Source organism: Acaromyces ingoldii, assembly GCF_003144295.1.
Source record: "Acaromyces ingoldii strain MCA 4198 unplaced genomic scaffold FA10scaffold_8, whole genome shotgun sequence".
NCBI classification, from domain to species: Eukaryota; Fungi; Basidiomycota; class Exobasidiomycetes; order Exobasidiales; family Cryptobasidiaceae; genus Acaromyces; species Acaromyces ingoldii.
In genome coordinates, this window is record NW_020290254.1 from 333,467 (window position 1) to 359,441 (window position 25,975).

Here is a 25,975-nt window from a genome sequence, read left to right on the forward strand (position 1 = left end):
TCCACCAACCACAACCTTTGACCCCTCGTAGACCGCTTTCGTCGCGCGACTGCGCGTACGTCCAAGAATCACCGCTCTGCTCTTCTTCTCTTCTCAAAGCTGGCCTCTCTTCGCCGCCTTAAAGCGGACCCAGAGGACATCATCGAGAGCTCTTTACTGCGTTTTGAAGAAGAGCTGAGCCCAAAGAGAGGCGTGGCAACCTCGACGGCACAGTGGACAAGGCCCTCTCCTTTGCCCTTTGGTACAGCTGCTCAACGACTTCTAAGCGGGAGCTCGGACGATCAATCGTTAGAGGGAATCGTGGAGAGCCGCCGGCTTGGAGATTCAGACGTCACCCAAGACGCAGCCACCTAGGTGCTCGGTCCCAGTCGTCTTTTCGCACCAGGCCGTGGAGGCGCAGCGACCTTCCTCTTACGCTGATTCTTTGCCAGTCATGGCAGTCAGTGGTATCAATGGTGCCCCAGGTGGCGGCGGTGGAGGAGTTGTCTTGCCGGGTGGTAACAAGGCGACGCTGAGCGAGCCTCTGGCGGCCAATGGGCGGAGTGGACCAGATGACGGCAAGGATACCAAGGGCGAAAGCGCAGCAAGTTTGGAACAAAGTCTCAACACCATGCATGGCATCGTCCCTACATTGCAGTGAGTGCTTACTGAATAGCAAACAGGCCAGGCAGGCATATGGAAATAGCTATTGGTCTTCGGAAGAGAAGAAGATCGCCTATTGACAAGCGTTTCTTGCAGAAATATCGTGGCTACCGTGAACCTCGAAGTCCGTCTGGATCTCAAGACGATCGCGCTTCACGCACGCAATGCAGAGTATAATCCAAAGGTGGCTTATCTTGTCTCTATGCGCTTGCAGTGCGTGCGTGATGCCGGCTGACACTTCTATGGCCTCTGCTACCAGCGTTTTGCCGCTGTAATCATGCGAATTCGTGAGCCAAAGACGACTGCCCTTATCTTTGCAAGCGGCAAGATGGTGGTAACGGGTGCCAAGAGCGAGGACGACTCAAGGTTAGCAAGTCGCAAATATGCCAGGATCATTCAAAAGCTCGGCTTCGAGGCTCGATTCAGCGAGTTCAAGATCCAGAATATCGTCGGCTCGTGAGTAGAACTATATAGCCCATTGACGTGCGACTATGCGATCGCTGAATGTGGACTTGATCATATCTTGCAGTTGCGACGTACGCTTTCCCATCCGACTCGAGGGATTAGCGTACAGCCACGGTATTTACTCCTCCTACGAACCAGAGCTCTTTCCAGGTCTCATCTATCGTATGGTCAAGCCAAAAGTGGTGCTGCTTATCTTCGTTTCGGGCAAGATTGTCTTGACGGGCGCCAAGGTTGGTGTGGATTCTATGACCCGCCCGGCCTGCACAATCCACGCTGACTTTGCAATCTTTTCACTTCAAGGTTCGCGAAGAGATATATCAAGCCTTCAACCTGATCCTTCCTGTCTTGGCTGAGTTCAAGAAGCCATGAGTGTTCAGAGCACCAAACCCTCCAAGAGCTGCTTGAGCAGAGCTTGTGACTTCACCCATCGTTGCCCTTCGTTTCTAGACACTGCCTCGGACCAAATTTCCCGCCCTCCACAAAAGGAAGCGCAGTCGCTCGTGCGGTGTGCGTCTCTTTAAACGTCGAGACTCGCCCAGTCTCATGTACTAGTAGTAGTAGTAGTAGTAGTAGCAACAGCAGTAGTAGTCAGAGTAGCAGTCAGAGTAGTACCAGTCGCCTCCTCCCCTCTGCTTCTCCTTTCTAGAAAAGAAAGTAAGGTCTTCAATTCGCCTCGATGCAATACACCTTCATTTCCTGCCGCTGACAATGAGAGCGCGAGATGGTGTATGTCTCTTTCGTCCTCACTTTTGAACATTTTGTTCGGAGCTTTCGCATATGATTGATTGATCGGACAGGTGGACGGCAGAAGAGACGCATCAGAGACAAGAGCGCAAGACAGCTGAACCAAGTAGTGGAAGGAAGAAGAGACAGAGAGGAGGGGGGGAAGGGAAAGGGGCAGTGTTCTTCCGAAGGGGCAAACATTCACTCTACCTGAGCAACACCCGAAACGTCAGAGTTCCCTCGCTCGCTTTTGATCGATCTCTCGCAGCGGCCAGAACAAAGCTTCCTCGTACGACCCTCGATAATGCATGTCTTTTCTTCCTTCACAAGCTTGGCTCCTACGCGGTCCTCAGTGACCCCAGTACTGCCTATAAGGGTAGTTTGCGTAATTACCAGCCGAGCCGCTGGGCTGATGGGCAGCGTAGGCGTTGTACTGCTGGTAGTACTGTTGTTGTTGCTGCTGCTGCTGCTGCTGCTGTTGCTGTTGCTGAGGCGTCATAGCAGCATGCTGACCTCCTTGTTGCTGGGGACGAGCCTGGGAACTGGTAGGCACGCCAGTCTTGGAGGTGTCGTACTGGCGATAGGCATTTTCGAGGGCGCCACCTTGACCGCCGCCACTTGCGCCGCCAGCAATTCCAGCCGAACCAGCAGCAGAGGTCGACGTGGCCGTGTTCGGACCAGTGCTTTGCTGCTGCGACGACCCGTGACTGGTCTTGGCACCTTGCTGATTCTGTTGCGCGCTGAGCTGAGGCGTCGATGCATTGCCATTGTTCGGTCCAGACGGGGCTCCACCATTGTTACTGCCCTGGCCAAGGAAACCACCGAGACCGGGAAGAGAGCCAGTTCCAGCAGTATTACCGCTAGCGCCACCGCTTCCATACAACTTCGCGTAGTCGGCTCCCAGATTCGGCATGCCCTGAACCCTCTGGCCAAAGCCTTGGCCATCGTAGCCACCGGCTCCAAGCCCAGCCGTCGCGGGCGATTGTCCGTACTGTCCTTGAGCACCGTAGCCGGCTGCGTCAGTGTGAGGACCGCTCTGAGAGTAAGGCGACTGCAGGCTGGCCGGCGTTCCCGGCTTAGACGGGTGTTGGGGCTGATTGTTGTACATGGCATATTGGCCATAACCGGCAGCGGGCTGAGCGTAGTGCTGAAATTGGCTGAGGGGATAGTAGTGCGGGTAGTAGTATGGCAGCATACCAGGGTACTGCTGTTGCTGCTGCTGTTGAGCAGGGGCCTGGTGTTGTTGGTGTTGCTGCACATTTTGCTGGCCTTGCTGACTAGAAGCGGGAACAGCGCCCTGAGAGGTGGCTGCGTGCATATCGGATGATGCCTGAGATCCAGGCTGCTGCTGCAGCGAGCGTTCTTCGCCCGAGCCCTTGGACGCAAAGTTGCCCGACGACTGGTCATACGCGCCGTAGAAGCTCTGCTCCGAAGACTTAGCGTGCTTCCCCACTATGACCGACCCGGGAGAACGACTCACCGAAAGCCTTTGGGAATCAAAACCACCACCATACATTGACGAGTAGTCACCGTACTGTGACGACTGTTGGCCTTGCTGTCCGAGTGGGTTGTACGCCCCGCTGTATTGGTGGCCTTGCTCAGCACCTTGGCTTTGCTGCTGCCCTTGGGGGTAGCCAGTTTGCGCCTGCTGAGCTTGCGCAAGAGCGGGCTGTTGCGGAGCCTGAGAAGGCGTCTGCTGGTGCTGCTGTTGCTGGTGCTGTTGCTGGTGCTGTTGCTGTTGTGGTTGTTGTTGGGACTGCTGCTGAGGCTGGTACCCAAAGGCGTCGGTCTTGTTAAAGCCGGAGCCAAATTGATTGGTGGTAAATCCATCTTGCTGTTGCTGAGGAGCGGCTGAAGCAGCTGCGCCGGCAAATCGATTGCCGTAGGCGGGCTGCTGCGGACGCTGGGTCTCGTTCGCAGATGGTGAGGCGGCTTGCTGCTGAGAAGGAGCGAGGCCTTGACTGTCTTGACCCTGTTCGACAGCGACGACAGCAGGAGGTTCCGCAGCGGCGTCAGCGTGCGCATTAGAGGTATCCTGCTCGTCGACTTCGTCTTCTCCTCCCAGGAAGTTCAATGATCCAAACTTGACCCCAAGATTGTCCAGTTGTGAGTTTCCGCCGGGCATGACCACGGCCGCCTCTTGTCGAGATCGTTGGAGGGCGCGCTGGCTGTAGGTTGCCCTTGGTAAAGCCGGCTTAGATGCCGGTGCTGCATCTGCTACGTTAGCCGAAGGCACAGCAACGGAAGAGACAGTTGTAGCGCTTCCAGCTCCTGCTTCCGTGACGGGCTTGGTAAGACCGTCGGCAGCAGTCGTCGTCGTAGTTGTCGTTGGTAGAGGCTGCTCGTCCTGCTTGCTGGCGCTGACTTTGTCAATTTGTGACACTGAAGTAGCAGTCGGTGTCTCTTCGACGACAGCATCCGCTGTCGGAGCGGGCTGCGGCGCCAGGACAGACTCAGCTGTCGTCGATGTTCCCGCAGGTGCCACCTGTCGGGGAGCTTGCGAAGTCTTGGCGCCAACACCTTGGGCAGTCGTCTGCTGCTGCCCCTGAGGCTTCGGAGGCTCGGTAGGTCTGTGTACGATGTGAAACGTCGTCCTCCATGTCAGCAGTCGGGGGTGGTAGCGCACATTGAGGATGATCGGAAAACCTACCTGGCAATCTGGGCCCAACTCATCTTTGAGTTCTTTGGAATCGTCTTTGCGGCCGTGCTGGGATTGTCTGCAGCGTTGATGGCCGATGAAGAAGGCTTGGAATGTCCAGCGGTGGAAGCTGGCTTGGGAGCCACCGCTGAAGGGGCAGTCTCGACTCCATCGACAGCTACGACGGCGGCAGGCTCGTGGGGAGCAGACGACGACGTACCGAGGTTGAGGCCTTCAGTGTCGTCGCCCCAGTCGTTGCCACCTCCCACACCCGAGATGCCATTGATCTTGGTAGAGGCTGCGACGGCGTCTGCCCAGCTCGGGCCAGTGCTCGAAGTGGCGGGTGGGTCTGCGTCGGGGCCCGCCGCTGCACTGGTCGCGAGGTGGCCGTTGGTTTGTGGGGCAATGCCGCCACCGCGACCGGCACCGCCTCCGCCACGGATGCCGCCACGAGCGCCACCACGAGCTCCGCGAGCAGCTTCGTATTTGTACAAAGAGGGGGGGAAGACGTAAGTGAGATGAGGAATATGTACGCCTTTTAGGGTTGGCATGGAGAAGACGCAAGACTCACCTGGGGCACCTCGGCCTCTCGCAGCAGCACCGCCTCGACCGCCTCGGACGGCAGCTGAGGTAGGAGCATGGCTTACACCGGGTCCGCTTGCACCTTGAAACGTGGACGGCGTTGCCGTCGACACCTGATCCTTCTTGACCTGCTTCTTGGACTTGACAGAGGAGAATTGCTCGGCGTGACCTGCATTGGTGCCATTCGCGACGCCGTCAGCCAAAAAGGGACCACCCAGAGCGCAATCTCAAGCGTAAGACAACAGATGAACCCACCTTCACTGATCCGTCCCACCGCCAGCTCTACCTCGCCGCCGGCATCTTGGAGAGCAAAGAGAAGGTCCTCGTCGGTCCAGTCTGAAAAGAGCTCCTTCAGCATGCCAAGTTTGTCGCCAAACTTGGACCTCAGCTTCCGGACCTCTTCCGTGTCGTCTGCGTGCGCCAACGCCGCTGGATTCGATCCTCCCCCCGACCGCCCGCCTCTCCGCCCGCGTTGACCACTGTGGCGTGGTCCCGTGGGTGGTGCCGCTGTAGTCGACATGCTGCGTGTCTTTGTATGTTCGTAAGTGTGAAGTGTGAAGCAGAGAGTCGAAGCCGGTCTCGAGACAACAAGAGGGGAACTGCAATTGCTCAGGTCTCCCTTTGCGCAGTCGATCGATTCCGGACACGGGCTGCGTGTGATCCTTGCCCTTGCCAGTAGAAGAAACGTCGCCGGCTCTTCGTGCGGATGCTTCCTGCTCTGGAATCAGAGGTTGAGCTTGCAGGTCTCACCGAGTCGAGTTGGGATGTGTCCCTCCCCTTTTTTTTTGAAAGACGGGTGGATGGGAGTTGGAGAGCGAACGACGGGAGGATTTAGACTGATGGCAGCGAGAGAGTGTGTGTGTGGGATCAAAAGAATCCACGACGATGCAAGAAAGCCGACTGCCAGAAGGACGTGTATGTGTGTTGGCCTTGGCTCCAGCTCGTGCGCCGCGCGCACATATCCACCCAAAACCAATACAACAATTGGCTTCATTCACAGATGCCATTTTCTTTCCATTTTCGGTGGATTAGTATCTCACTTCTGCACGTGACGCCGCTTCCTCCGCAGTGGCAGCTTCGGTCCTTGACAGCGCAGGCCGCGGACAAGGGCTTCGCTGTAGCGCGACATCAGCACCAGCCAGTAGCGTGTCTCCCATCATCTCATGCTGCAACAGCACGTGTTTGCTGCTGTCGAGTCAATCACAATGTGTTGCGCCGCTCCTCCTTCTCTCTTCAGGCGCATGCTGGTGCAGCAGCAGCAGCAGCAGCAGCGGCAGCAAGTTCAGCAGCGCAATGACCTTGGCAATATCATTTCGCGTGGTCGGCAGTGGTGAGGATATATCAGAAGTAGGGTTATAATAAAGAGGTAGTAGTAGTATTGGGGGTATTGGTAGCTCTGTTATTTATTAGTACGTGTAGCAGCACTAGTTCCGGTAGTAACAGTAGAAGCACCTGCGCCCCCCACCTCGCATGACTGGAGGCAGCTGTCGGAGGCTAGAGCGACGCGCTAGCTCAAGTACGCCTGCAAGGCAGCAATCCCTATATCACGGCTGCTGCTGACCATCTTCGTGGCACTCTCTCTCAGCCGACTCGGCGTCGTTTGGCACGGTGTGAGGACGTATCATGGCCTCGCTCGTCCTACGCTGACGAACGGATGAACGGACGGAGGCTGCTGGAAGAGGAAAGGACCATCTTCTCCAAGGCGCTATGAGGCATCAAGCACGAGAGAAAGGCGCCGCAACACAACAGTCTAGATAGATACGCCGACCATGCCAAACCGCGATGGGCTCCAGAACGGATCGAGTCTCGACGTCAATGGCAACGCTTCACCGGTTATCCCTAGAAGAACCTCGCACGACGGAGGCACACTCGAAGGTCACCCGTTGGCCTTCTTGCAGACTCGTGACAATCCGACGACACAGCAGAAGGGCGGTTCAAGTACACAAGCTTTCGCTGCGCCCAGTCCGGCGCCGATCATTTCGTCATCGTCGTCGTTGCCTTCAACACTGAACGTAGATGCAGAGCCAGTAGGTGGTCGACGACCGGGGCAAGAAGTGGTGGGCACAGAGAAGGACGCAGCAAAAGAGAGAACGAAGGAAGTGAAAGGCACAAGGACATCCCTAGACCCTGCTGGGGCAAGACATACACTACCCTCCATTCGCACCACCTTTGGAGCAGCACCTAGCTCGTCAGATGGACAGGGCCAGCAATTGGGCGACAGGTCGCCGGGCGCTCGATCCGGATCACCATCAATGTCTTCGGCCCAGTCGCAACACACCTACGCCTCTGCTGATCATCTCTGGGGCCTGATGCAGAGTGCGATGAGCCTGAGCACGACCGCACCACCTTCGGCAACGAGTTTGGTCAACGACGCCGCCAGAAAGGAAGAGCTCTCAAAGTCACTCTCGGTGCCCGAGCAAGAGACCAGCGTCGAGCGTCCGCCAATATCTTTGCGAGCTCAAGCTGACATCAACGAGCGGTCGCTGCTGCGTAGCTCGAGCGTGGCAGGGCCCGAGTCCAGGGAGAAGAGCGAGGGAGCTGGTGCCGCAGAAGAGGCGAGCAAAGCTTCGTTCATCTCTGCCCAAATGCTCCTCATGCGGCTGCAAAGCTGCCGACAAGGTGAAGTCATCGAGCACAGCAAGTAAGTCGCGGCGTCGAACGACGCCCAGCGTGGCTTTAAAACTGCTGTTGAACACTCGACATTAGTGCAGACTCGCTATCATCCGCAGCGCCTCGCGGCACCAACCACGACGAGGAAGACGAGGCAGAGGCGAAACGTGGCGATGAATCGGACGGTCTCGTCGGAAAAACCGCGTCGAAGTCGTCGGAGCAGCGTGACGACGCGTCTTGCCTCCGAGGCATTAAATCTGTTGCGGACGCCGACACTTCGTGGCGGTACACCGGCATTGCCAGTGCAAATGGTCCAGATTTCGGATATCTCGACAGTCGACCCCCGCGAGCGAGCGATCCCATGAACTGGGACTTGGCTGCTGCAGTCGCTGCTTTTCCTGCAAGCTCCGGTGAGTCGTACAAGCCTGAGCCATTCGCTCGGTTCCATGCTCGGAAATCCGTGCTTACAGTCCTTGTTCTCCTCCTCTTCCCTCTCCTCCTTCTTCTCCTCCCTCTCCTCCCTCTCCTCCCTCTCCTCCCTCTCCTCCTTCTCCTCCTCCCTCTCCTCCTCCTCTTATTCCTGACATCTCCCATGCAAACAAACGGAAGCCTCGACGTCATTGTTGTCCCATGACGATGGCATACTCAAGCCACAACGGTTGAGCGGCGATTGCAGCTCCTCTAGCCAAGACGATTGCGTTCGGGGAACGTACGTCCCAGACCAGCAGACACACCTTGCACAGATTGACGTCAAATTACGACATTCTTCCCGTGTCCACTCACTCCGCAACGTCAACCAAGCGGGAAAGGCATTATCACCGAAGTCCGATCCCACCGCGTCTTTCCCTAAAGGCAGGCCTCCTTCTTCTTTCCCTTCTTTATCAGGGTCGTGGCCCCAACCGTTGGCCGGCAAAGAGTCCACTTCCTCCACGGCCAACGAGTACGCCTCTCCAGCAACATCCACCACTCACTTCGATCAATTAGCAAGGGCAGAGCCCCTCATCTTGATCGTCTTGCGGAAGCCGTCTTCGCTCCCTTTCCCTCCTAGCAGAGGAGTACACGAAGCCGATCGCGCAATTTGCACGACCATTGGTGCTGTGCGCGTGGGCCTGCCACCGACTCCGGACAAGGCTACCTCTCACGTCGCCGAAAACTTCGAGCTCGCAGACAACTCAATCTCGCTTTTGGCTCTTGAATCATACTGCTTAGACGACATGAGCAAGCGGCGACTATCCCATGTGGTCTCGACTTCTCTCTCGGAGCCGGGTGCTTCTGCAGTGGCCGGATTGTCGTCGATGCCAGCGGCCGTTGTAGGCCGAATGGCATCATCATCGAGGCAACGACGTCGCTGGGCCAAGGACGTCGTCATCATCAATTCCTACGACGACGATGACGAGCTTGCCGAGGCACAGACGAGCAGCAGCGAGGCAGAGTGCTCTGCTTCTTACACATCCACATCGTCGTCGTCGTCCTTGCCAGTCACACCCGACAAGGGGGGTAGCCAATCCAGACATAGGTCACCACAAGCCTTCCTCGATGCGATCCACTGCCTCTCTTCCCCTCCACCTTCTTCTTCTTCTTCGTCTCCTTCCCTGTGCGATCCCCATCCTTGCCCCAAGTCGACAAGCTCCCTTTCGCCATCGTCTTCACCAGCTTCTTCATTAGCTTCTTCATCAGCACAAACACAAGAACTTAAGCGACTGCCAGTCAATTGGTTCTATGTCGAGGGAGGCATTGCCAGCCTTCGAAACACGACACCCGGTTTCGGACCACCCAACAACGCAAGACAGATGTCAGCGAGCTCCAGTTTGGCTCGATTGTCCTTGAATGGCGCCAAGCAGCAGGATGTGCCTTCTTGTAAATCCCTTGCAGCAGATGACTTTCGGCATGAAAAGTCTCTACCTGTCGGCACCTCTCCTCCTCTGCAGCCAGGCAGGAGTTTGACATTGAGATCACTCGCGACGACCGGCTGGACAGATTCTCCCATTACCAAGTCGCCCACTTGGGCAACTGAAACAAATGTCTCGTCGCCATTGGAGCTAGCCTCAGCAATTGAGGTCCCATCGAAGAAGGTTGATGTAGGATCTGGACGCCCTTGCCGGCCAACACTAGCAAGGTTGGATACCTCGGAACGGGTCAAGACGAACATGTCTCCAGCCATGAATGCTGCCAACATTTCCAAATTTCCAGCTTTTCGGGACAGTCCTGGCGTAGATCTTGGCCAGGACCCCGACACCACGCTACCAAGGCGAAGCCTAACTATCTTCGGGGTACCGCAAATCGGCCCACAATTGCATTCTACAGCATTCGTGCCCAGGAATGAGACCATTGATCCTGGCGCAGCGCAAGGTTCGCGGTCCCTACCGTCGCCGCGATCAGAGAGCGGGAGCGAGGACTCGTCGACACACAGTGGTCTACAACCACCGGAGGAACGCCCTGCGGGAAGTAAAGCCGGCACGATCTCGGTGGCGAGAGAGTCTGTCTACACCCATCCAACAGGCTCGGTGAGCGCAGCCGATGGACACTTGGCCACATTCGAGGTCTCCGAAATCATTCCGAGGTTCCTATTTGTGGGACCCGAAGTTGCCACGGCTGCCGAGGTCAGCTATCTTCGCAATGAACTAGGAATCCGTCGGATCCTCAATTGCGCCTTTGAGGTTGAACAAGGTGGTGGGCACCATCTACAGCTTGATAACCCTGGCGAAAGCGGCATCGAAGTATATAAGAAGATGCCACTCAAGGACACCGTCGAAGCACAGGACATTCAGTCGTACCTCGAGGAAGCTTGCCAGATCCTCGATGACGCTAGGATGAGTTCGTCTCCCATCTACGTGCATTGCAAGGCAGGCAAGAGTCGAAGCGTGATGGTTGTAATGGCTTATCTCATTCACGCCAATAGATGGCCTTTACAACGGAGTTATTCCTTTGTCGTCGACCGAAGGCGGTCAGTCAGCCCCAACATTGGCTTCGTTGGCGAGCTCATGGCTTTCGAGGCCACGCGTCTCGACACCACGGCGGTGAAAGTGGCCCACGACAAAACTCCATCGAGCCGCTTGCAGCAGCCTTACGACGCCAAGAATCATCTTGAAAGCGATTTGGTGATGGAGACGGGCCAAGGCTATTGCATTAAGGAGCAACATTCGCAGCTCTCATGATACCTGTCGACCACACTACATATGCCGCTCCTCCTAGCGCGATCCTCGAGCAACACTTCACGGTGGGGCAAGGCAATGATTGAGGATCTCGGACAATGAAGCACCTTGCGACACGGGTGACTCAACACATACTTCGCGCATATTCGGTGGGGAACCCAGAGAGGAATGCGATCAACACTACGCCGGCCGTCGAGCTGCGACTGCCCTTTTTGCGCGCTTCGACCAAGACCCGGGAAACTGAAAAAAAACGTCGACGTTCCTCTTCTTCTTCTGGTCTATCCTGTGTTGAAGTAGGAGATTTCCTCATTTTCAATTGTCTGATAAACAAGTCAATGTGTTTCCTGTCTATAGCACCTGACGTCGCTCTGTACCTCTTCTTTCCCTCTCTTTCTTGCTCTGCTGCCACTACTGCAGAATGTAAAAGTCTTGTGCGTATCACGAAACGATTCAGAAGGGGATAATTTGAATATACAGGTCTCAAGAGATTGAGGAGCGAACATCCTCGGCAGAGGGAGGCGGGGCGCTTCCCAGGAACATCAGAGGACAATGCAGCGACAACCTCCTGCGTCTGCTTGGTTGGCCTTGGACTTTTTGGCGGTGGTCAGCTTCTCCCCATGGCCACCTTTACTGGCTCTGTTGGCTCCACTGGAACGGATCAGCATCGAGGCCCGCGTCGCCGCTTCGAAGACATTCTAGGGCAGGACAATGCGTCAGAAGCTGCATCTACTTGGGCCAGGTTCTCGATCCTTCTCACATCGACACCCTCGTTACGAAGCGCAGAGCATTCGTGATACGACCTTGCCCCGACACGTGCCGCAATATCTCTACCCTGAGTGGACAAAGAGGTGTTTCAATGCCTGAGGGGAAGGTCTCAGGGCAGGCCGTGAGCTCACCTGCTCTTGCGTTACACATCCTGCCCCTCTGTCGTTGTCCCTGACGTCTCTCTTACATCCGACGAGCAAGACGGGTACGTGTGGACCACAGATCCTCCGCACTTCTTCGGCCCACTTGTACTGTGCATTCTCGAGGCTGTCTGGCGTGTCAATGGAGAAAGCGATGAGGATGACGTGAGCCGAGGCGTAAGAAAGCGGTCGCAATCGCTGTTGCAAGAAGGTGGTTTGCCGGCGTTAGGATCAAGAGCATTGTCAATATCTGACACATTGTCTTCTCTCTCACCTCGTACTCTTCCTGGCCAGCTGTGTCCCAAAGAGCCAGTTGTACGGGCTTGCCATCTAAGCGAATCTCGGCGACGTAATTGTCAAAGACAGTCGGCTCGTATTGCGAGGGGAATTGACCAATGGCAAAGACGCAAAGCAGCGACGTCTTGCCGCAAGCACCGTCACCGACTATGACCAACTTTCGCCTGATCGTGGTGTTCATTTGGTCCCTCTTTTCTCTCTCCCTGCTGGGTAGCGGTGTGAGGCCGGGCGTTCGAAAAAGCGTCCAGGGAGGATAGTGGAGAGGATAATCGAGGTGCGTTCAGCTGATGGTTGCGTGCCCCCTCTTCCTGTGCGCAACTTTTCAGCGCACGCGCCACCCGCCCAAAAACACCCACGCGGCACCCGGCCGAGCCTGTAGAGGGCGACCAAGCTCCACCAATGCCAAAACAAGGCATGTCGTTATCAGCTCCATCTGAAGTCACAGCCAATGGCAGGCGTCACTCGAGTCGTCCAGCCCGTTGGCTCCTTGTCGATCTGCGAAGAGTGTCCTTGTGGTTGACGGCAGAGGAGTCTTAGCAGAAACTACTACTATCGTTCCTGCAGCGAGGTGTGAGGCGCTTTTTAGCCCGCAAGACCGAGACGCTCACGGCGCATCAGGACGCTCTGCCAGTATATTCGCAGAGAAGTCACAGCCCACCGACTTGGCATCATCTCAATGTGAACTAATAACAGAGCGCTGGTTGTGTCAGGAGAGCGTATAGATAGAGCAAAGATAGTATCTCTTCCTAGATGACTCCTTGGTGACTTCGGAGTGCGTCGCGACGATCGGGAATCCGACTTGCTAAGAAGACATAGAACGTGGAATACAATCGGCAAAGCTCATTGGCGAGCGGAACGATACAGTTCCTTCACAAATGGCAACTCACAAATGGCAACTCGAGTGCGAAGAACCCAGGAAGCCAGACAGCTTCTTGCAGTTCAGTTCGTGTAAGCTGAAGCCACGAGTCAAGGACCTGGCGCATCCTAGCCTGGCTTCATGAATGAAATTCTCCCATCCCTCACCCTTACTTAGGGTGGCTTTCTTCGAAGTACGAAAGTGGGGGCTGACGAAGCGACCATTAGCTCCTGCTCACGGAAAAAGCAGTCGATCAAGACCACCAGGACAATGTCGATGACTCTCGGGTGCGCGTGCTGCCTAGACGCCGTGTAGGGCGGGAATCGGAACCGTTGAACCTTTTACTTTTTTTCAAAAGGGCAGAAGTGGGCCGACGTGCACGAACAGAAAGACCAGCACTGAGGTTGACATGTCCAACTTCTACCTTGAGGCGGCCAGCATCATTGATGACGTCGAGGGACGCAGAGGATCACTGAAGAGCCTGGCCGCCCTCCGGAGCGCCAAGAGCGGCATCGATGCAAAGAGGCTTCTCGCCCTTGCAGCCAATACACTGTCCTACAAGCGTGCGTTGACCGTCGTTCTGGACAAGGCCGGTGTATTGCGAGAAGAGGCCAAGACATTGACGGCTGCTGCAAGGCAAAGCAATGCCAGTGCTCTCTCTCTCACCCTTGTCCTCGTCCACGATCTTCTTTTCACTTCAAGAGGCCGCATCGCAGCTTCCATGTCCTGGCCCCCCAGCGCTGCCGTTACTCGTCACGCAGCTCGTCTGAAGGCGGAACTGGTCAAATTGCAGATCAAGGAGGGCAAGGTGGCGATTAAAGAACTGCGCACGGGCGATAAGAGAGCCGACAGGATTCCTCGCTGGGTGAGGGTCAATGAGCGATTGGTCAGGCCTGACGAACTTCTAGAAGCCCTTCAAGCACAGGGATGGACTCGGCAAGAAGAAGGCCAGCACGGCCTTGCGCCCAAAAGGTAAGTAGCTCCTCCAACCTGGACATAAACTGTCGTTGAATACCACTTGACCGTTCAGAAAATCTTTCATGGTCTCGCCTCACCTTGGCGGCTGCATGCTTGCATTCCACCCCTCACAAACATCGAATCTGGTGGAGCACCACCTGTACAGAGACGGCAAGATTGTATTGCAAGATCTGGCAAGCTGCTTCCCCGCCGAAATCCTGCTTTGCGAAGAAGCAAAAACTGTCGCCGACCTGCATGTCGTTGACGCAACGGCGGCACCCGGCAACAAAACTTCACATCTCAGCGCACTCTTGGCAAAACGAAAAGGACTGAGTCGGGTGCGTCCAAGCCCATTAGTGGCTACGCAATAAGCTGACAGTCAAGGCTTGGTCAGATTACGGCTTTTGAGAAATCGGCGAAGCGCTTCGCTACCCTTTGCGCTCAGCTCGATCGCGCCGGTGCCCTTTCCGGCTCGAGTCGTTGCCAGCATACTGCGCGAGGCGCAGTCACGGCCGTCCGAAGCGACTTTATGGAGGTAAATCGAGAAGAGCTGGCCGACGTGACTCATATGCTTTTGGATCCATCGTGCTCGGGTTCCGGCATAGTAGGCCGCTTAGACCAGTGAGATTGATCGAAGCGCCTTCATGAAATCGAAAGAGCCACACTGATCACGTTAAATGAAAGCCTCTCCTCCAAGACAGCTTTGCTGGACGAGAGAGAGACAGAGGAGGAGGAGCAGAGCGAAAGGTTGGCCCACTTGGCGACTTTCCAGCTTGCGATGATTGAATTCGCCATGGGGTGTGAGTCTTGCTCTTTTCGCGCAACACAGCGTAAAGCTGAGACATACCGTACATTCATCGGTTGAAGTTCCCTCTTTGAGGAGATTTTGCTATTCGACCTGCTCGACACACGTGCAAGAGAATGAAGAAGTGGTCCTCAAGGCGCTGAAGACCACTGTGGCGCAGTCCCGAGGATGGAAGCTAGCGGGGAAGAGCTCGGTCCTCCCGTCATGGCCCACGCGGGGTTTGGGAAGCGAATGCGGCTCTGAGCAAGGTGACTATAACAATGCACTTTCGTCCAAGGACTACTGATCTCAAGGCTTTTATATGCAGGACTGGCCGATGCAATGATTCGCTGCGATCCGGGAGGTTCGATGTCAGACGAAGCAACCACAAATGGACATGCACAATTGGAAGCAACCAATGGATTCTTTGTCACCTGCTTCGTAAGGGAGTCAGAGAACAAAAGCCGCGAGAAGAACAGAAAGCGAAAAGCTAGGGCCAAAGTAATGAAGGCAATCAAGCGACAGAAAGCTTAGTCCATTGTGTGTCCCTACCGGAGGTTGCCTCTCCCTTTGCTGTTTGTACAATAATAGCTTCTCAGGTGCGCAATCGTTAATTTGAAGTCTATTGAGCCGCCAGATATCACGGTGCTGTAGACTCTAAGCGCTTCATGTCCTCGTCGGCGTAGAAAAAGTACTGCTCGACTTCGTGGCACTTTCTTTGCGGTTGCCTTTGGAAGAGCGACTTCTGTACAGGCGCGACCATTCCAGACAGTCTTTGAGGCGCCAATGATCGTGGTCTCCAAACGATGTTCCATGCCTAGCTCCAGCACACCGTCGCCGATCGCCATCTTGTGTTTGCAAGGTAGCTACCTGTTTCATGTACAATCATCAAATTATCACATATTCTCAAATAGCGTCTTGATGCGCTCGAGCCCGCTGATCACTGCTCTCATATACTATTACTGCCCTTGGTTGCTGGCAAGTGCACAGCAATCGACAGGATCTCTGTGTGCGCGAGGATTGCCTCTTGATCCTATCTGAGAAGATGTTGGCACGTAGCGCAACGAATAGCAATCTTCTACTTCGACATGGCGAACGATGAGACTCAGCAGTCACTGAGAGATAGCGATACCTCGGGTGCACTCGAGTTAAAAGAGGAGCCATACTTGGTATAGCGGAAGTCCATTAAGAAAGAGTCTCAGCTCCGAAAAGGCTCCCGACTGGAGGGGTCTCCCTTCCTAGAGCTGTACTCTCGCGGGCGGGTCAACCTGCGTCTCGAGGTTGCACAGACGCGATTCGGATGGCTCCGACCATGGGAAGCCCTTTCGTCTGCAACATGATTGTAAGGCAAAGGATAGCTTGGTATGACACATTCCTTCTAGGCCCGATGTCTAATTCATCGAGTTTTTCATCGGTCAGCACAGAGAGGAAGAAATTACGATCGCGTATCAGATGACAGAATACAAATTGGTTCAGACCGGATATGACCCTTCCGTGCGCCCAACGTTCGAGCTGCTCATGGTGAAAAGATCGCCCTCAAGCTCCCACGAAGTACGATTCCTGAGCAACCTGCTCCAGAATCTCATAATAGGATCCCATTCGGAGAGACCTTGTGGCATTGCCTCCGTTACGCCTTCTCGCACGGGGCCCATCGATGCTTGCTCAATGTTTGCGAAGACTCGCGAGAGCGACGACGTGACGACTTCCGATTTGGAAGGAGAAGCGCCGAGGCGATGAAAGTGAAGCAAAGGCGTGCTCACAGCCATCTTGGATGTTGGATGTGAAAGAAGGTTGCCACATATGCTCACGACACTGCCGAGCTCTTGCTTGTCGTCCGCCACTTGCCCGCTATGCACAGTACGCTTCGTCCAGAAGATGGTGCCTTCCAACGCCGCGCTCGCTCCTTGAGCGAAGCCAAGCAGATGAATTGAGCTGGGGCGCCAGCCACAACCGCCATTATCTTCAGGCGTGATAAGATGCTCGAGAAGCCCTGCAAATGCCTGTAGAAATTGACTCGGATTCGGATTGGCGACCTCTGATCACGGTGCCCCAGCTGAGCCTCCATTAGAAGAGCCTGCGAGTGAGATAGACTCACCCTGTCCAAGCATGTCGAAGGATTCCCACCAGCACCACGCCTCCTGTCCAATGCCCATCAAAAGAGGGATTGGTGTGCCTGCGCGAAGCGCAAGAACAGCTGTTTGTGGCAGCGTCTTCTGTAGCGATTCTCCAAGCTTCAAGAAGGGGAGATGGGTATCGCCAAGCCCATGTAAGAGGACGAGGAGGTTGGAATCGACATTAGATGGTGAGCGAACGTACTCATATGATAGTGGCGAGATCTCGATGGAAGGGGTAGCTTTTTGGACCGAGTCACTTTTGACAGGTCGGGCATCCATCACGGCGTCCAAACCAAGTCTTCGATAGGAGGCGGTGCGCGTCAAAATTTCGTTCACTACGCGCAAGCACGTGGTGTCCGGCAACGATCTACACCAACAATCTGCGCCAAGATGACAGCTAAGGATGTTGTAGCGTCTGGTAAGGGGTTTTCCCGAAGGAAGGTGCTGGCCCGCATTGAGGTGTCTGCTTTTCTTTCCAACTTTGGACCAATTCTTCGTTTCTTCGAGCTGAGCGGAACTGAGAAAACCCCCCAGGCGGTTCTCGAAAGCGACTTGTGTTTGAGGGAGCCGTGTATCGTGGCAACAATGGAGGACGTCCAAGTCTTAGTGCAGTCTACGACGGCCCCATGCTTCTGCATGTACGGCGCAGCCCAGATGTTGAGCATCGCCATTCGACAAATGCTTTACTGATGCTTGAGCAGAAAGTCGCAGGGGTCGAGTGTTTCAGACGCAGACAGGTCAGAGTCAATCAAGTAACGACAGAGGAGATCTGAGCGAGCAGATATGCTTCATTGCTCCTTAACAAAGTGAAGAGAAGAATAACACAACAGTAGTCTCATGCCAATCTGATGGACTACTGTTGTGTTATTTTTCTCTTCACTTTATGATCACCGTTACATTGCAAAGCGTCCGATGGCATGAGTAGAAAGAATATAAACCGCGCGAAGAGGTCTGAGAGCGCGTCAGACGGCGTTTGTCATTCTTAAATTGATGCGATTTTTTTTTCATTGGGAAAAAAAGCCTGAATTGTCGTTAAATTTATCACTTTATTGACGAAATTTGCCACCGCGTCCATCAAAAGTACATTTTCGTGGCTCTCAGATTTGTGCGGGGGGCAAAAGTGCGAACCTATAAGTAAGTGCCGAGACCACGCCAGTACCACACGATAATCTGAGACAAGCTCTGCTGCTGTGTGAGAAGGTGAAGTCGAAGGGCTGAGCAGAAATGCTGTCAAAGGAAAGAAAAAATTTGAGCTCTCCCGCTGAAGGCTCGGAAGATGCGTATTTCATCGTTGGAGGTGATAGCAAGGTCAAGCCCGGGTCTGTGCATCGATTTCCTGCTATCATGCGGATCTAGTTGTAACAGGATGTGCTTTTTCGTTTTTAGGGTTGGCGTGCATTATTTTGGAGCACTTTCCGTCGGTCCACCACTCCACCACATAAGATGCTTTCGCCACCTCTCAATTTCAACAAGTGGGTCGAAGAGAACAAGCACAAGCTTCAGCCTCCAGTGGGCAACTTTTGCCTCTTCAAGTCCAAGGACTATACCGTCATGGTTGTCGGTGGGCCCAATGCCAGGTCCGACTACCACTTCCAGCCCACCGAGGAGTTCTTCTACCAGGTGAATATTCGGCATTCGGTATTTTTCAGCTGGACACAAGGTCTGACTTGGAAGTCCAACTAAGGTGAAAGGGGCGATGCTTCTCAAAGTGGTCGAAGATGGGCAATTTAAGGATGTCCGAATTGGCGAGGGCGAAATGTTTATGCTTCCTGGTTAGTGGTCTTCAAGGCGTTTTCGGGATTGGTCTCAATCCGCCTTTCCTCACGGCTTTTCAAAAGCGAACACACCTCACAGTCCTTGTAGATTCGAAGACACGATCGGGCTCGTAGTGGAGAGGACGAGGCCTGCGGGCGAGGAAGGTGAGTTCGCTTCTACTTTGCAGCCTTCTCATCATCATCTGACATACAGCAAAATTTTGCAAGATGCCATGCGCTGGTATTGTCCTAACCTCGCCGCTCACGACAACCAGCCACACGTTGTCAAGGAATCGCGCTTCTTCTGCACCGATCTCGGTACTCAGCTGAAGCCCGTCATCGACGCTTGGAAGAGTGATGCGACCGCAAGGAAGTGCTCATGCGGCTACGAACAAGGCGAACGAGAGCTCATCGGAGAGCTGAGGGTCTGATTGACGGAATTCGTTACTCAATCTGTGTGTCTTTTGCCCGATGTACCGTCTCAGCCAGCACTCATGAGGGCCTCAATATGGATTGAATCCAAACAACGTGAAAATAACCCCCTCCTTTCCCCCTTGAATTTTAATCGTTCAAGGAGCAGGGTATGGGTCTCTCTAAATGGTAATGGTGAAGAAGCTTACGTAATGCAGCAGTGGTCCGGGTCGCGCGGTTCATGAAATTTGTTCTTACGCGTGCTGAAGGTTATATCCTTGCTTCTGACAAACGTATATAACCTAGACGGGAAGCATCTCGTGGATGGGATCACGCCTCGAGATCCTCAATGCCGGCAGGCTGCGCCTTGATGGTCGAAAGCCCCTGGAATTCCGATCCTTGGCCATTGAGGTTGGCTCATCCTCTATTTCGTCGCCTTCAGTCCTCTCGCGTCCGGATGGTTGCGCCCGCGTGCAGCAAGGCCTGACCAGCGTTCACGCTTCTGTTTACGGGCCTCGTGAGGCCCGAAGCCGAGGATCCACGCTGCACGATCGAGCCATTCTCGATGTCGAAGTCGAGGTAGATCCCTGGAGTGGGCGTGAACGTCGAAAGCGATCCAAAGGTGACCGGTATGTGCTACACTCCGAAACGTTGGTGATTTCTCTGACTTCAGTTCTTCGTTTGCACGACGCAGACGCACCACCGAAATAGAAGCAGCCATCAAAGCGACATTCGAGCCTGTGCTCCATCTGCATCTCTTCCCTCGCTCCGAGGTCAGCATATTCGTGACTGTCGAGCATCAGGATGGAGGTGAGCAAGCACGTTGGCATCCTCGATCTGGCATTCCTGCTGATTGCCGACGCAGGAGTCTTGCCCTGCGCTATCAACACTGTCACCCTCGCGCTTCTCGATGCTGGCATTCCGATGAGCGACTACGTGCTGGGAGTGTGCGCAGGCATGCATCTCGCCAGCAATCAAACGCTCATCGATCTCTCGGCCCTCGAGGAAGGTTCGTTGCCATCCCTTGTTATTGCGTATCTTGCCCGCAGTAGAACGGTCACGCTCGCCCAGCTGGAGACTCGCATTCACGCAGACGCACTTCCAGGGCTCGTCAAGATCGCCGGTGATGCGTGCGCCGGGGTGCTACTCACAGAAATTGATGCTGCAATGCGCGCCCGGACAAAGAAGCTGGCGGAGGCAATGGGTGGCAAAGGTCCACCGTACAACGTCGCTGATATCTCTCCCGACGACAGCCGTTCTGGCATTGAAACAAGTTGAAATCAGAGGGACAGCGGCAAGTCCAGCATGTACTTTATGTGATTGCAGATGCAGTAAAAGTTGCAAAGTTGTGTGACAGAGCCGTATAATGGAAGAGAAAAAGTGCGTAGGACTAGCAGCAATAGCGAGGTGAGCAAGCGCTCATGCGAGGTACTGTACGCTCTTAGTGGTTGCGCCATTCAACGAGGCCTCGTCAGATCCTGGAAAGCGGATTCGATGCAGGCCTTGATCTCCCCAAAGCTGACAACCAGACAACTCTGTTCGTCTCTGCTCGTCAGGACGATCCGCTCTTCGCTCCCTGCGTCAAGCTTGTTGAGATTCGTCAAGATATGGCTGAGGTCAACAACGGGCCGTCCAGCCTCGTCTATGGCGTGGAAGACAAAGTCCCTGAAGAGCTTTATGACGTATCGATCGCCCGTCTCTGACCAACGCGGGTCGTGATCGAATCTGCCAGAGTGTGGTCATTTTAGTAAAGTGTTGCGGCACGCTAGTAGCCATGGCTACTCACTCAGGTCGCTCATTGATGAAGCCAAATTTGCAAAGCAGACGAACAAGACGAGCATTTTCCAGCTCCTTGGTGAGGGCGCTATCGAGCAGGTCGCTGTAGTTGAGAGCGCTGTCGATCTCGTCAGCCATGTGGGGCGCTAATAGACGTGTCAGCTCGTCGGCCGTCTTCTGCGTCTGTTGCGTGGGTTTGGCCAGAAGCCAGACAACGAGTTTCTTGAATTCGGACGAATAGGTTCGAGAAATCTGCTCGATAGACTTGGACACATTCTGTTGGGTGACTGTCGTCATGCTGTTGCACGCTAACGAGACCAGAAGTCTCCCAAGGTCGAACAAGTCTTCGCTCTGTTGCGTCTGCCGTCCTTGATGCTGATTGGCGTTGGGGTCATAGGTCAGGACGTCAAAGATGGAGCAGCAATTGATGCGAACACTAAAACACCCAGCAGTGAGCAATGGCTTGGGCAATAGACGAATCAATCGCCACGCACCGATTTTTGCCAGTCCTCAGCACTTTGCTCGGCTCAATGCATCGAGCTGCCATGCCGTGCTGGTGGATGCATCGAATGGCATTGGTTAGTTGACAGGCATAGCTCCATAGCGTCCGCTCGCTGATGTGCATGTGCATAGATTGCATTCTGCCTGTTCTCGGATCCGGTTGGGGTGGCTTGGGTACCATGTGCTCTCCATAAAGCGTCGTCGCTAACGGGTGATAATCATAGACGAAGACGAGGGCTGAAAGAGAGCGGATCAGCGCGACGAAAGACATCAAGGTCTTGTACAGATTACTCACAGTGGTCGCCAAATGCTCTGGTCGTGAAGGCTTCGCGGACACTTGTGATGCTGGGATGCCGAATCTTCCTCCAATTTTCGACGAGACCTATCGCAGCTTCATGGCTGAGCCGGTAGTCTGCCAATCGCCGAAGGACATACGCCTTGCCATCGAGGTTGCACGTTGCCTTGTAGACGTAAGTCCGCAGGCCAAAAACCTTGGAGATCATGCCAGCGCCACCGGTCAATTGCAAGACATTGCCCGGTGCGGTCGGTGGAGTGACGCGTGGATCAATGAGCTGAGATACGAGGCCGCCAAGAGGACCGCCACTCGTCGTCGAGGGCTCCAAAGGGACGAGGGAATGGTAGACATGGAGCTCGTCGGGAAGACTTGGACCGCCAAATTCTGGTCTTGCAGCGTTTGCGTAAATGGCATCGTTCTTGCGTTGCAACTCCTCGCGATGATCAGGGCTCAGGAAGAAGGCATGAGCGCTGAGATGTTGGGGGTGCAGATTCGAGACGTGGGGCAGGGGTGGATTGTAGAGATGGTATTGGAGAGGCTGACGGACCTTTGCGTGGCCAGGCGCTCCTCCGGCTCCCATGGCACTCGCACCGCTATGGCCACCTCCACCACCTCCAACAGCACCGCTTCCGCCGCTGCCTCCGCCGGCACCTCCGCCGGCACCGCCAGCACCAATACCGAGACCGCGTCCCGGCGTTCCGTAATAATCAAGGCCCTGGGTCGGCATGCCATTGATACCCAGGCCAGAAGATGGCTCACCGAACTCGTTCATGTGTTCGTAAGGATTAAACACCCTCGTACTTCCTCTGCTGCTATGGGCGGCACCGGTAGGGGCACTACCGGTCGAAGGGGTCGCGGGTCCCGGCATGTACTCCTGGTTCGAGGTAATTGGCCCCATATACGTAGGATCAAAGGCGCTGTTCTATTACACAGAATGCGCCTTAGCTCGTCATCTCCTCAATGCTGTGAAATGACTCTCGACTCACCATGCCGTCAGTATCGTAACCACCACTCAGGCCAAAGGAATTTGGCGTGCCTCTTCCACTCTCATTGTTATGCGGATAAATGCCCACCTGTGGACCTGAATTGTAGGTATTGAAAGACCCATGAGCCGGTGGCTGCTCGAAGCTGATATCCTCCGGCACCTGGCCTGTGCCACTGGTTCTCCGATCGTCTGGCTCCGGAGCGCTACTCCCATATTCGTACGATGAGGAGGAGGAGGAGGTTTGCGCGGCTGCAGACTTTGGGACAAAAACGGCTGCAGCGGCTGCGCGCGCAGACAGAGCGCCCTTCATAGGAGAGGATGACGTCGAATCTCCTGGCAACGCTCCGCTGCTGCTGCTGCTGCCGCCCCCACCTCCGAGTGCGCTTGCAGTTCTCAACCCCGTATATGGAGACGAGGCAGATGGAGATGGCGCCGTCCTTGTTGCCTCTGCGTCCTCACTCTGCTCTGTTCCTGTTCCCGTGGCGGCTGGTGCCACGATAGGAACGGCCCTCGATCGCAGACTGGGCATGCTTGGCGCCTGTGTATTTGACTGTTGCTGTTGTGACGCAGGATAGAATGGTGGAGGCGGCCGGCCAGATGGCGGGTGCCTGAACATGATGCGTTGGTTTGACTCTTGACGCAGCTGCCGGCCTCGGTGTATCGTCGTCAGGGTTTCCAGTAGTGAGAGATCGGCCCGTCGCGTCGTTGCACGTCTGCTTCACGTGGCTGACTTTCGTGTTACCGGTAGTGCGATCCCCTGGGGTAGCGGCGCCTTCACACGACAGATACGAGCCTGCAACGCCGGCTGGCAAGTGCAACGGACAGATCTTCGAATCATGCCGCCTCGCATCGGGGGTGTAGCGCCTAAATGTGCGAAATGCGACAAGTCAGTGTACGCGGCCGAGCAAGTCATTGGTCCGGCTTCCAAGATTTATCATAAGCCCTGCTTGGCATGCACAATATGCGGTCGACGGCTCGATTCATCTCTCCTCGTCGATCACGAGGGGCAGCCGATGTGCACCAACTGCTACAAGGCGCATCTCGGCCAAGGCAAAGGAGGTTTTTCCACCTCTGTACCGCTTCGCCCGGCAATCAAGGCCACCTTAGACTCCTCCTACACCCGGTCGCCACCTAAGACGGCTTTTGGCGGCAAGGCCTCGACAGCACCGAGCGGAACTCCATTGTGCGCTCGATGCGCAAAACCTGTTTGTGAGTACGCTTTATCTTTCTGTGCGTTGTTTTCCATCGTTCAAGCAAGTTTCGTCGCCAGATTTTGCCGAACAAAAGCAGGCGGCCAACCGGAAGTGGCATCGCGGTTGCTTGCGCTGTGATGGTTGCTCCTCCACCCTCGACTCGGGCAGGCTTGAGGAGGGGCCGGCCGAAGCAGCCAATGGCGCTGATGTGCAGTGCAACATATGGTGCAGAACATGTTACGCCAAAGTAGGTCGAATCTTCGACAGTGCAAGGCTTTCTTGACTTACGTTCTGCCACATCGTGTTACACAGAGATTCGGACCCAAGGGTATCGGTGTAGCTGGGATGTCATTGCCTGAGATGCAGAGGTAGACCTATTCTGCACTCTCATGTCCTCCTTCTCTTGTGAATGTGCTTGTATTATTCGACCCCCTCCTTGGCTCTGCTATCGCCCTGCTTTGACCCTTCCTCTTTGCGCAATACAGCCGATCTCGACTGGTTCCTCTTGGCAATCACACGCTGTGTCCTTTCCCTTTCGGCTTCTGTCATCGCATGCCAATTGTGAATGCGCGAGACGGTACCGTCTTGGTTGATCTATGGATGCGAATTAGACGGACTCCTGTCTTTCGTTCCACGATTAGCAACTCACAATCATCGGACCCAGATGTTCGAGCCTGAAGCTGCCTTCGTCCGCCGAGGAGGCAGTCTCGTCGCTTGGCGCCGGCAATCCAAGCGGCGGACCTTTCTGATCCTTTCCCTCCTCTCTCGTAGCATCGTTGCTGTGAGATTCGTTCTTGTCTGGGACCAGGTGTCTTGGAGGGAATATCTGAACACCAGACATTGGTAAACAGATTGCAAAAGTGGTAGAGCAGTGGTAATGGTCGTGGTGTAGCAGTAGCAGCTGTTTGCTGCAGATCATCACCCTCCACAACTTTTGTCAGGTTTTTCAGGTGCGAGAAAGATCGACGGGACGCGCGAGAAAATGACCACTTCATCGATTCAGGGTGGGTAGGTAGAAACAAGGTGGACGACCACAGAGCGAATGAGATAGGATGGACAAATAGCAAGACAAAAAGTCACCTGTGGCTAGAGGCGGTCACGCTCGTTGACATGCCGAAAAGTTGCCGACGAAGGCGTGGGAAGGCCGGAGCCGGGAGCCCCAAAGAGGTTGAAGGAGCTGGCCATGCCCGGATCATGCTGCTGTTGCTGTCCAGGGCTGGGCTGTTCAAAGGCGAACCGAGCACGATCCCATCCCGACTGCGCTCTAGACCAGGGGTCAGTGGAAGAAGGCCCAAATGCGCCGCCTCCGACAGGGCCGATATTCGCGCCTCCGCTGCCACCAGCGCCACTTCCACTGCCAATGCCAAGACCGGATGCGGTGGGCGATGTCAGGCCGCCCATTATATTGGAGATTGGGCTTGAAGCTCCTCTTTGAGCAGTATTCGAAGATGAGCCTCCATGTGCAGCGTTGGAGGAAGCGAATGACGGTGCCCAAGGCGAGGGACCAGCAAACGTCGAGGAGGACGCTGCAGAGGGGGGTCCACTTCCTACGCTGCCGCCGCCACCACCGCCGCCGCCAGGTGCAGAACCATGTACAGAGCCAAAGAAAGATGATGTTGGCGCTGAGGGACCTATTGCCGAATTGTGACCCGTTCTCCTTGGCTGCGGCTCCACCACTTCATCGTCAGCACCAAGTGCAGAGCTGCCCAGTATGCCCTCGGGTAGCTTAGCATGGCTTAGGGCTGAGCGCGATGCTGCAATCCCTGTACCAAAATGTGATGACGACGGTGTGAGACTCGGACCTCCACCAAAATTGCTGCTTCCGCCAATGGGTCCACCAATGGGTCCGCCCATGGTCGCGCCAGCAATGCTACCGCTGCGGCTGTTGCTGCTTGAGCCCATGTCATCGTGAGACAGGTCGCGATGGCGTCCAATTGGACCGATAGGACCGATGGCCGATGGCCGGCCGATGGCGCCAGCCCGTGGCGAAGACCGGAAGGCATGCTCGTCCAATTGACCTCCAGGGGTGGAGGGGGGCTGAGGAGCCGTCACGGAAGTGGTGCGGGAATGGCTGGGAGGAGGGCCAATTGGTTGCTGGTGGCCACCAATGGCTGAATTCAGGGCACCCAAGTTGAGCGAGGCGAGCGAAGCAGTGGCCGACGAGAGGCCGGGCGATGCCGAAGCCAATGCCTCGACGCCCGCCTTGTTGCCCATGCTCGGCATCCCTAGAGGTCCGTAGGTAGCGTAAGCTGGACTTGGCCCTCCATGAGCTGCTGCTGTTACCGACGAGGCAGAGGGTGAGCGAAGAGGAGGTCCAAATTGGCTGCTCCCGTAC

At 55.3% G+C, this 25,975-nt stretch overlaps 12 protein-coding genes across 12 annotated transcripts; 7 read left to right on the forward strand and 5 right to left on the reverse strand.

The window, feature by feature from the left end:
• The first annotated feature begins 66 nt into the window (after positions 1–66).
• FA10DRAFT_269671 (TBP-domain-containing protein) lies at positions 67–1,809 on the forward strand. The gene is made up of 5 exons (XM_025522838.1): positions 67–636; positions 739–826; positions 902–1,098; positions 1,172–1,337; positions 1,408–1,809. The coding sequence occupies exons 1-5, from the start codon at positions 434–436 to the stop codon at positions 1,474–1,476; spliced, it is 723 nt and encodes a 240-aa protein (XP_025374262.1). The 5' UTR covers positions 67–433; the 3' UTR covers positions 1,477–1,809.
• Positions 1,810–2,179: 370 nt separating this feature from the next.
• Positions 2,180–5,570, reverse strand: FA10DRAFT_262837 (hypothetical protein; the record flags this gene model as incomplete). Its single annotated transcript, XM_025520154.1, has 5 exons — positions 2,180–4,400; positions 4,481–4,646; positions 4,689–4,946; positions 5,040–5,219; positions 5,306–5,570. The coding sequence occupies 5 exons, from the start codon at positions 5,568–5,570 to the stop codon at positions 2,180–2,182; spliced, it is 3,090 nt and encodes a 1,029-aa protein (XP_025374263.1).
• A 1,249-nt stretch (positions 5,571–6,819) lies between these two features.
• On the forward strand, positions 6,820–9,674 carry FA10DRAFT_289148 (hypothetical protein; the record flags this gene model as incomplete). The annotated part of the gene is made up of 4 exons (XM_025524264.1): positions 6,820–7,691; positions 7,757–8,070; positions 8,546–9,517; positions 9,589–9,674. 4 exons carry the CDS (start codon positions 6,820–6,822, stop codon positions 9,672–9,674), a joined length of 2,244 nt encoding a protein of 747 aa, XP_025374264.1.
• A 784-nt stretch (positions 9,675–10,458) lies between these two features.
• Positions 10,459–10,620, forward strand: FA10DRAFT_214554 (hypothetical protein; the record flags this gene model as incomplete). The annotated part of the gene is made up of 1 exon (XM_025518477.1): positions 10,459–10,620. A coding segment is annotated over one exon (162 nt), but the record flags the coding sequence as incomplete, so codon positions are not given.
• Positions 10,621–11,098: 478 nt separating this feature from the next.
• On the reverse strand, positions 11,099–12,310 carry FA10DRAFT_269673 (putative Rho2-GTP binding protein Rho2). The gene is made up of 4 exons (XM_025522839.1): positions 11,992–12,310; positions 11,709–11,915; positions 11,570–11,644; positions 11,099–11,507 (listed from the first exon to the last, which is right to left on the reverse strand). The coding sequence occupies exons 1-4, from the start codon at positions 12,193–12,195 to the stop codon at positions 11,352–11,354; spliced, it is 642 nt and encodes a 213-aa protein (XP_025374266.1). The 5' UTR covers positions 12,196–12,310; the 3' UTR covers positions 11,099–11,351.
• Positions 12,311–13,230: 920 nt separating this feature from the next.
• On the forward strand, positions 13,231–15,246 carry FA10DRAFT_269676 (S-adenosyl-L-methionine-dependent methyltransferase). The gene is made up of 6 exons (XM_025522840.1): positions 13,231–13,842; positions 13,901–14,165; positions 14,222–14,448; positions 14,512–14,627; positions 14,695–14,880; positions 14,940–15,246. The coding sequence occupies exons 1-6, from the start codon at positions 13,280–13,282 to the stop codon at positions 15,143–15,145; spliced, it is 1,563 nt and encodes a 520-aa protein (XP_025374267.1). The 5' UTR covers positions 13,231–13,279; the 3' UTR covers positions 15,146–15,246.
• Positions 15,247–16,081: 835 nt separating this feature from the next.
• On the reverse strand, positions 16,082–17,134 carry FA10DRAFT_269681 (hypothetical protein; the record flags this gene model as incomplete). The annotated part of the gene is made up of 2 exons (XM_025522841.1): positions 16,707–17,134; positions 16,082–16,646 (listed from the first exon to the last, which is right to left on the reverse strand). Exons 1-2 carry the CDS (start codon positions 17,002–17,004, stop codon positions 16,084–16,086), a joined length of 861 nt encoding a protein of 286 aa, XP_025374268.1. The 5' UTR covers positions 17,005–17,134.
• Positions 17,135–18,164: 1,030 nt separating this feature from the next.
• FA10DRAFT_256358 (3-hydroxyanthranilate 3,4-dioxygenase 2) lies at positions 18,165–19,106 on the forward strand. Its single transcript, XM_025519802.1, has 4 exons — positions 18,165–18,345; positions 18,410–18,497; positions 18,564–18,644; positions 18,708–19,106. Exons 1-4 carry the CDS (start codon positions 18,169–18,171, stop codon positions 18,908–18,910), a joined length of 549 nt encoding a protein of 182 aa, XP_025374269.1. The 5' UTR covers positions 18,165–18,168; the 3' UTR covers positions 18,911–19,106.
• A 58-nt stretch (positions 19,107–19,164) lies between these two features.
• Positions 19,165–20,249, forward strand: FA10DRAFT_269683 (putative exosome complex exonuclease rrp41). Its single transcript, XM_025522842.1, has 3 exons — positions 19,165–19,519; positions 19,585–19,700; positions 19,756–20,249. Exons 1-3 carry the CDS (start codon positions 19,215–19,217, stop codon positions 20,166–20,168), a joined length of 834 nt encoding a protein of 277 aa, XP_025374270.1. The 5' UTR covers positions 19,165–19,214; the 3' UTR covers positions 20,169–20,249.
• FA10DRAFT_269684 (hypothetical protein) lies at positions 20,184–23,491 on the reverse strand. Its single transcript, XM_025522843.1, has 5 exons — positions 22,449–23,491; positions 21,463–22,384; positions 21,161–21,404; positions 20,677–21,102; positions 20,184–20,615 (listed from the first exon to the last, which is right to left on the reverse strand). The coding sequence occupies exons 1-5, from the start codon at positions 23,061–23,063 to the stop codon at positions 20,348–20,350; spliced, it is 2,475 nt and encodes an 824-aa protein (XP_025374271.1). The 5' UTR covers positions 23,064–23,491; the 3' UTR covers positions 20,184–20,347.
• FA10DRAFT_269685 (cysteine and glycine-rich protein 2) lies at positions 23,222–24,183 on the forward strand. The gene is made up of 3 exons (XM_025522844.1): positions 23,222–23,656; positions 23,718–23,887; positions 23,953–24,183. The coding sequence occupies exons 1-3, from the start codon at positions 23,284–23,286 to the stop codon at positions 24,010–24,012; spliced, it is 603 nt and encodes a 200-aa protein (XP_025374272.1). The 5' UTR covers positions 23,222–23,283; the 3' UTR covers positions 24,013–24,183.
• FA10DRAFT_269686 (hypothetical protein) lies at positions 23,974–24,234 on the reverse strand (the record flags this gene model as incomplete). The annotated part of the gene is made up of 1 exon (XM_025522845.1): positions 23,974–24,234. A coding segment is annotated over one exon (174 nt), but the record flags the coding sequence as incomplete, so codon positions are not given.
• Positions 24,235–25,975: the final 1,741 nt, after the last annotated feature.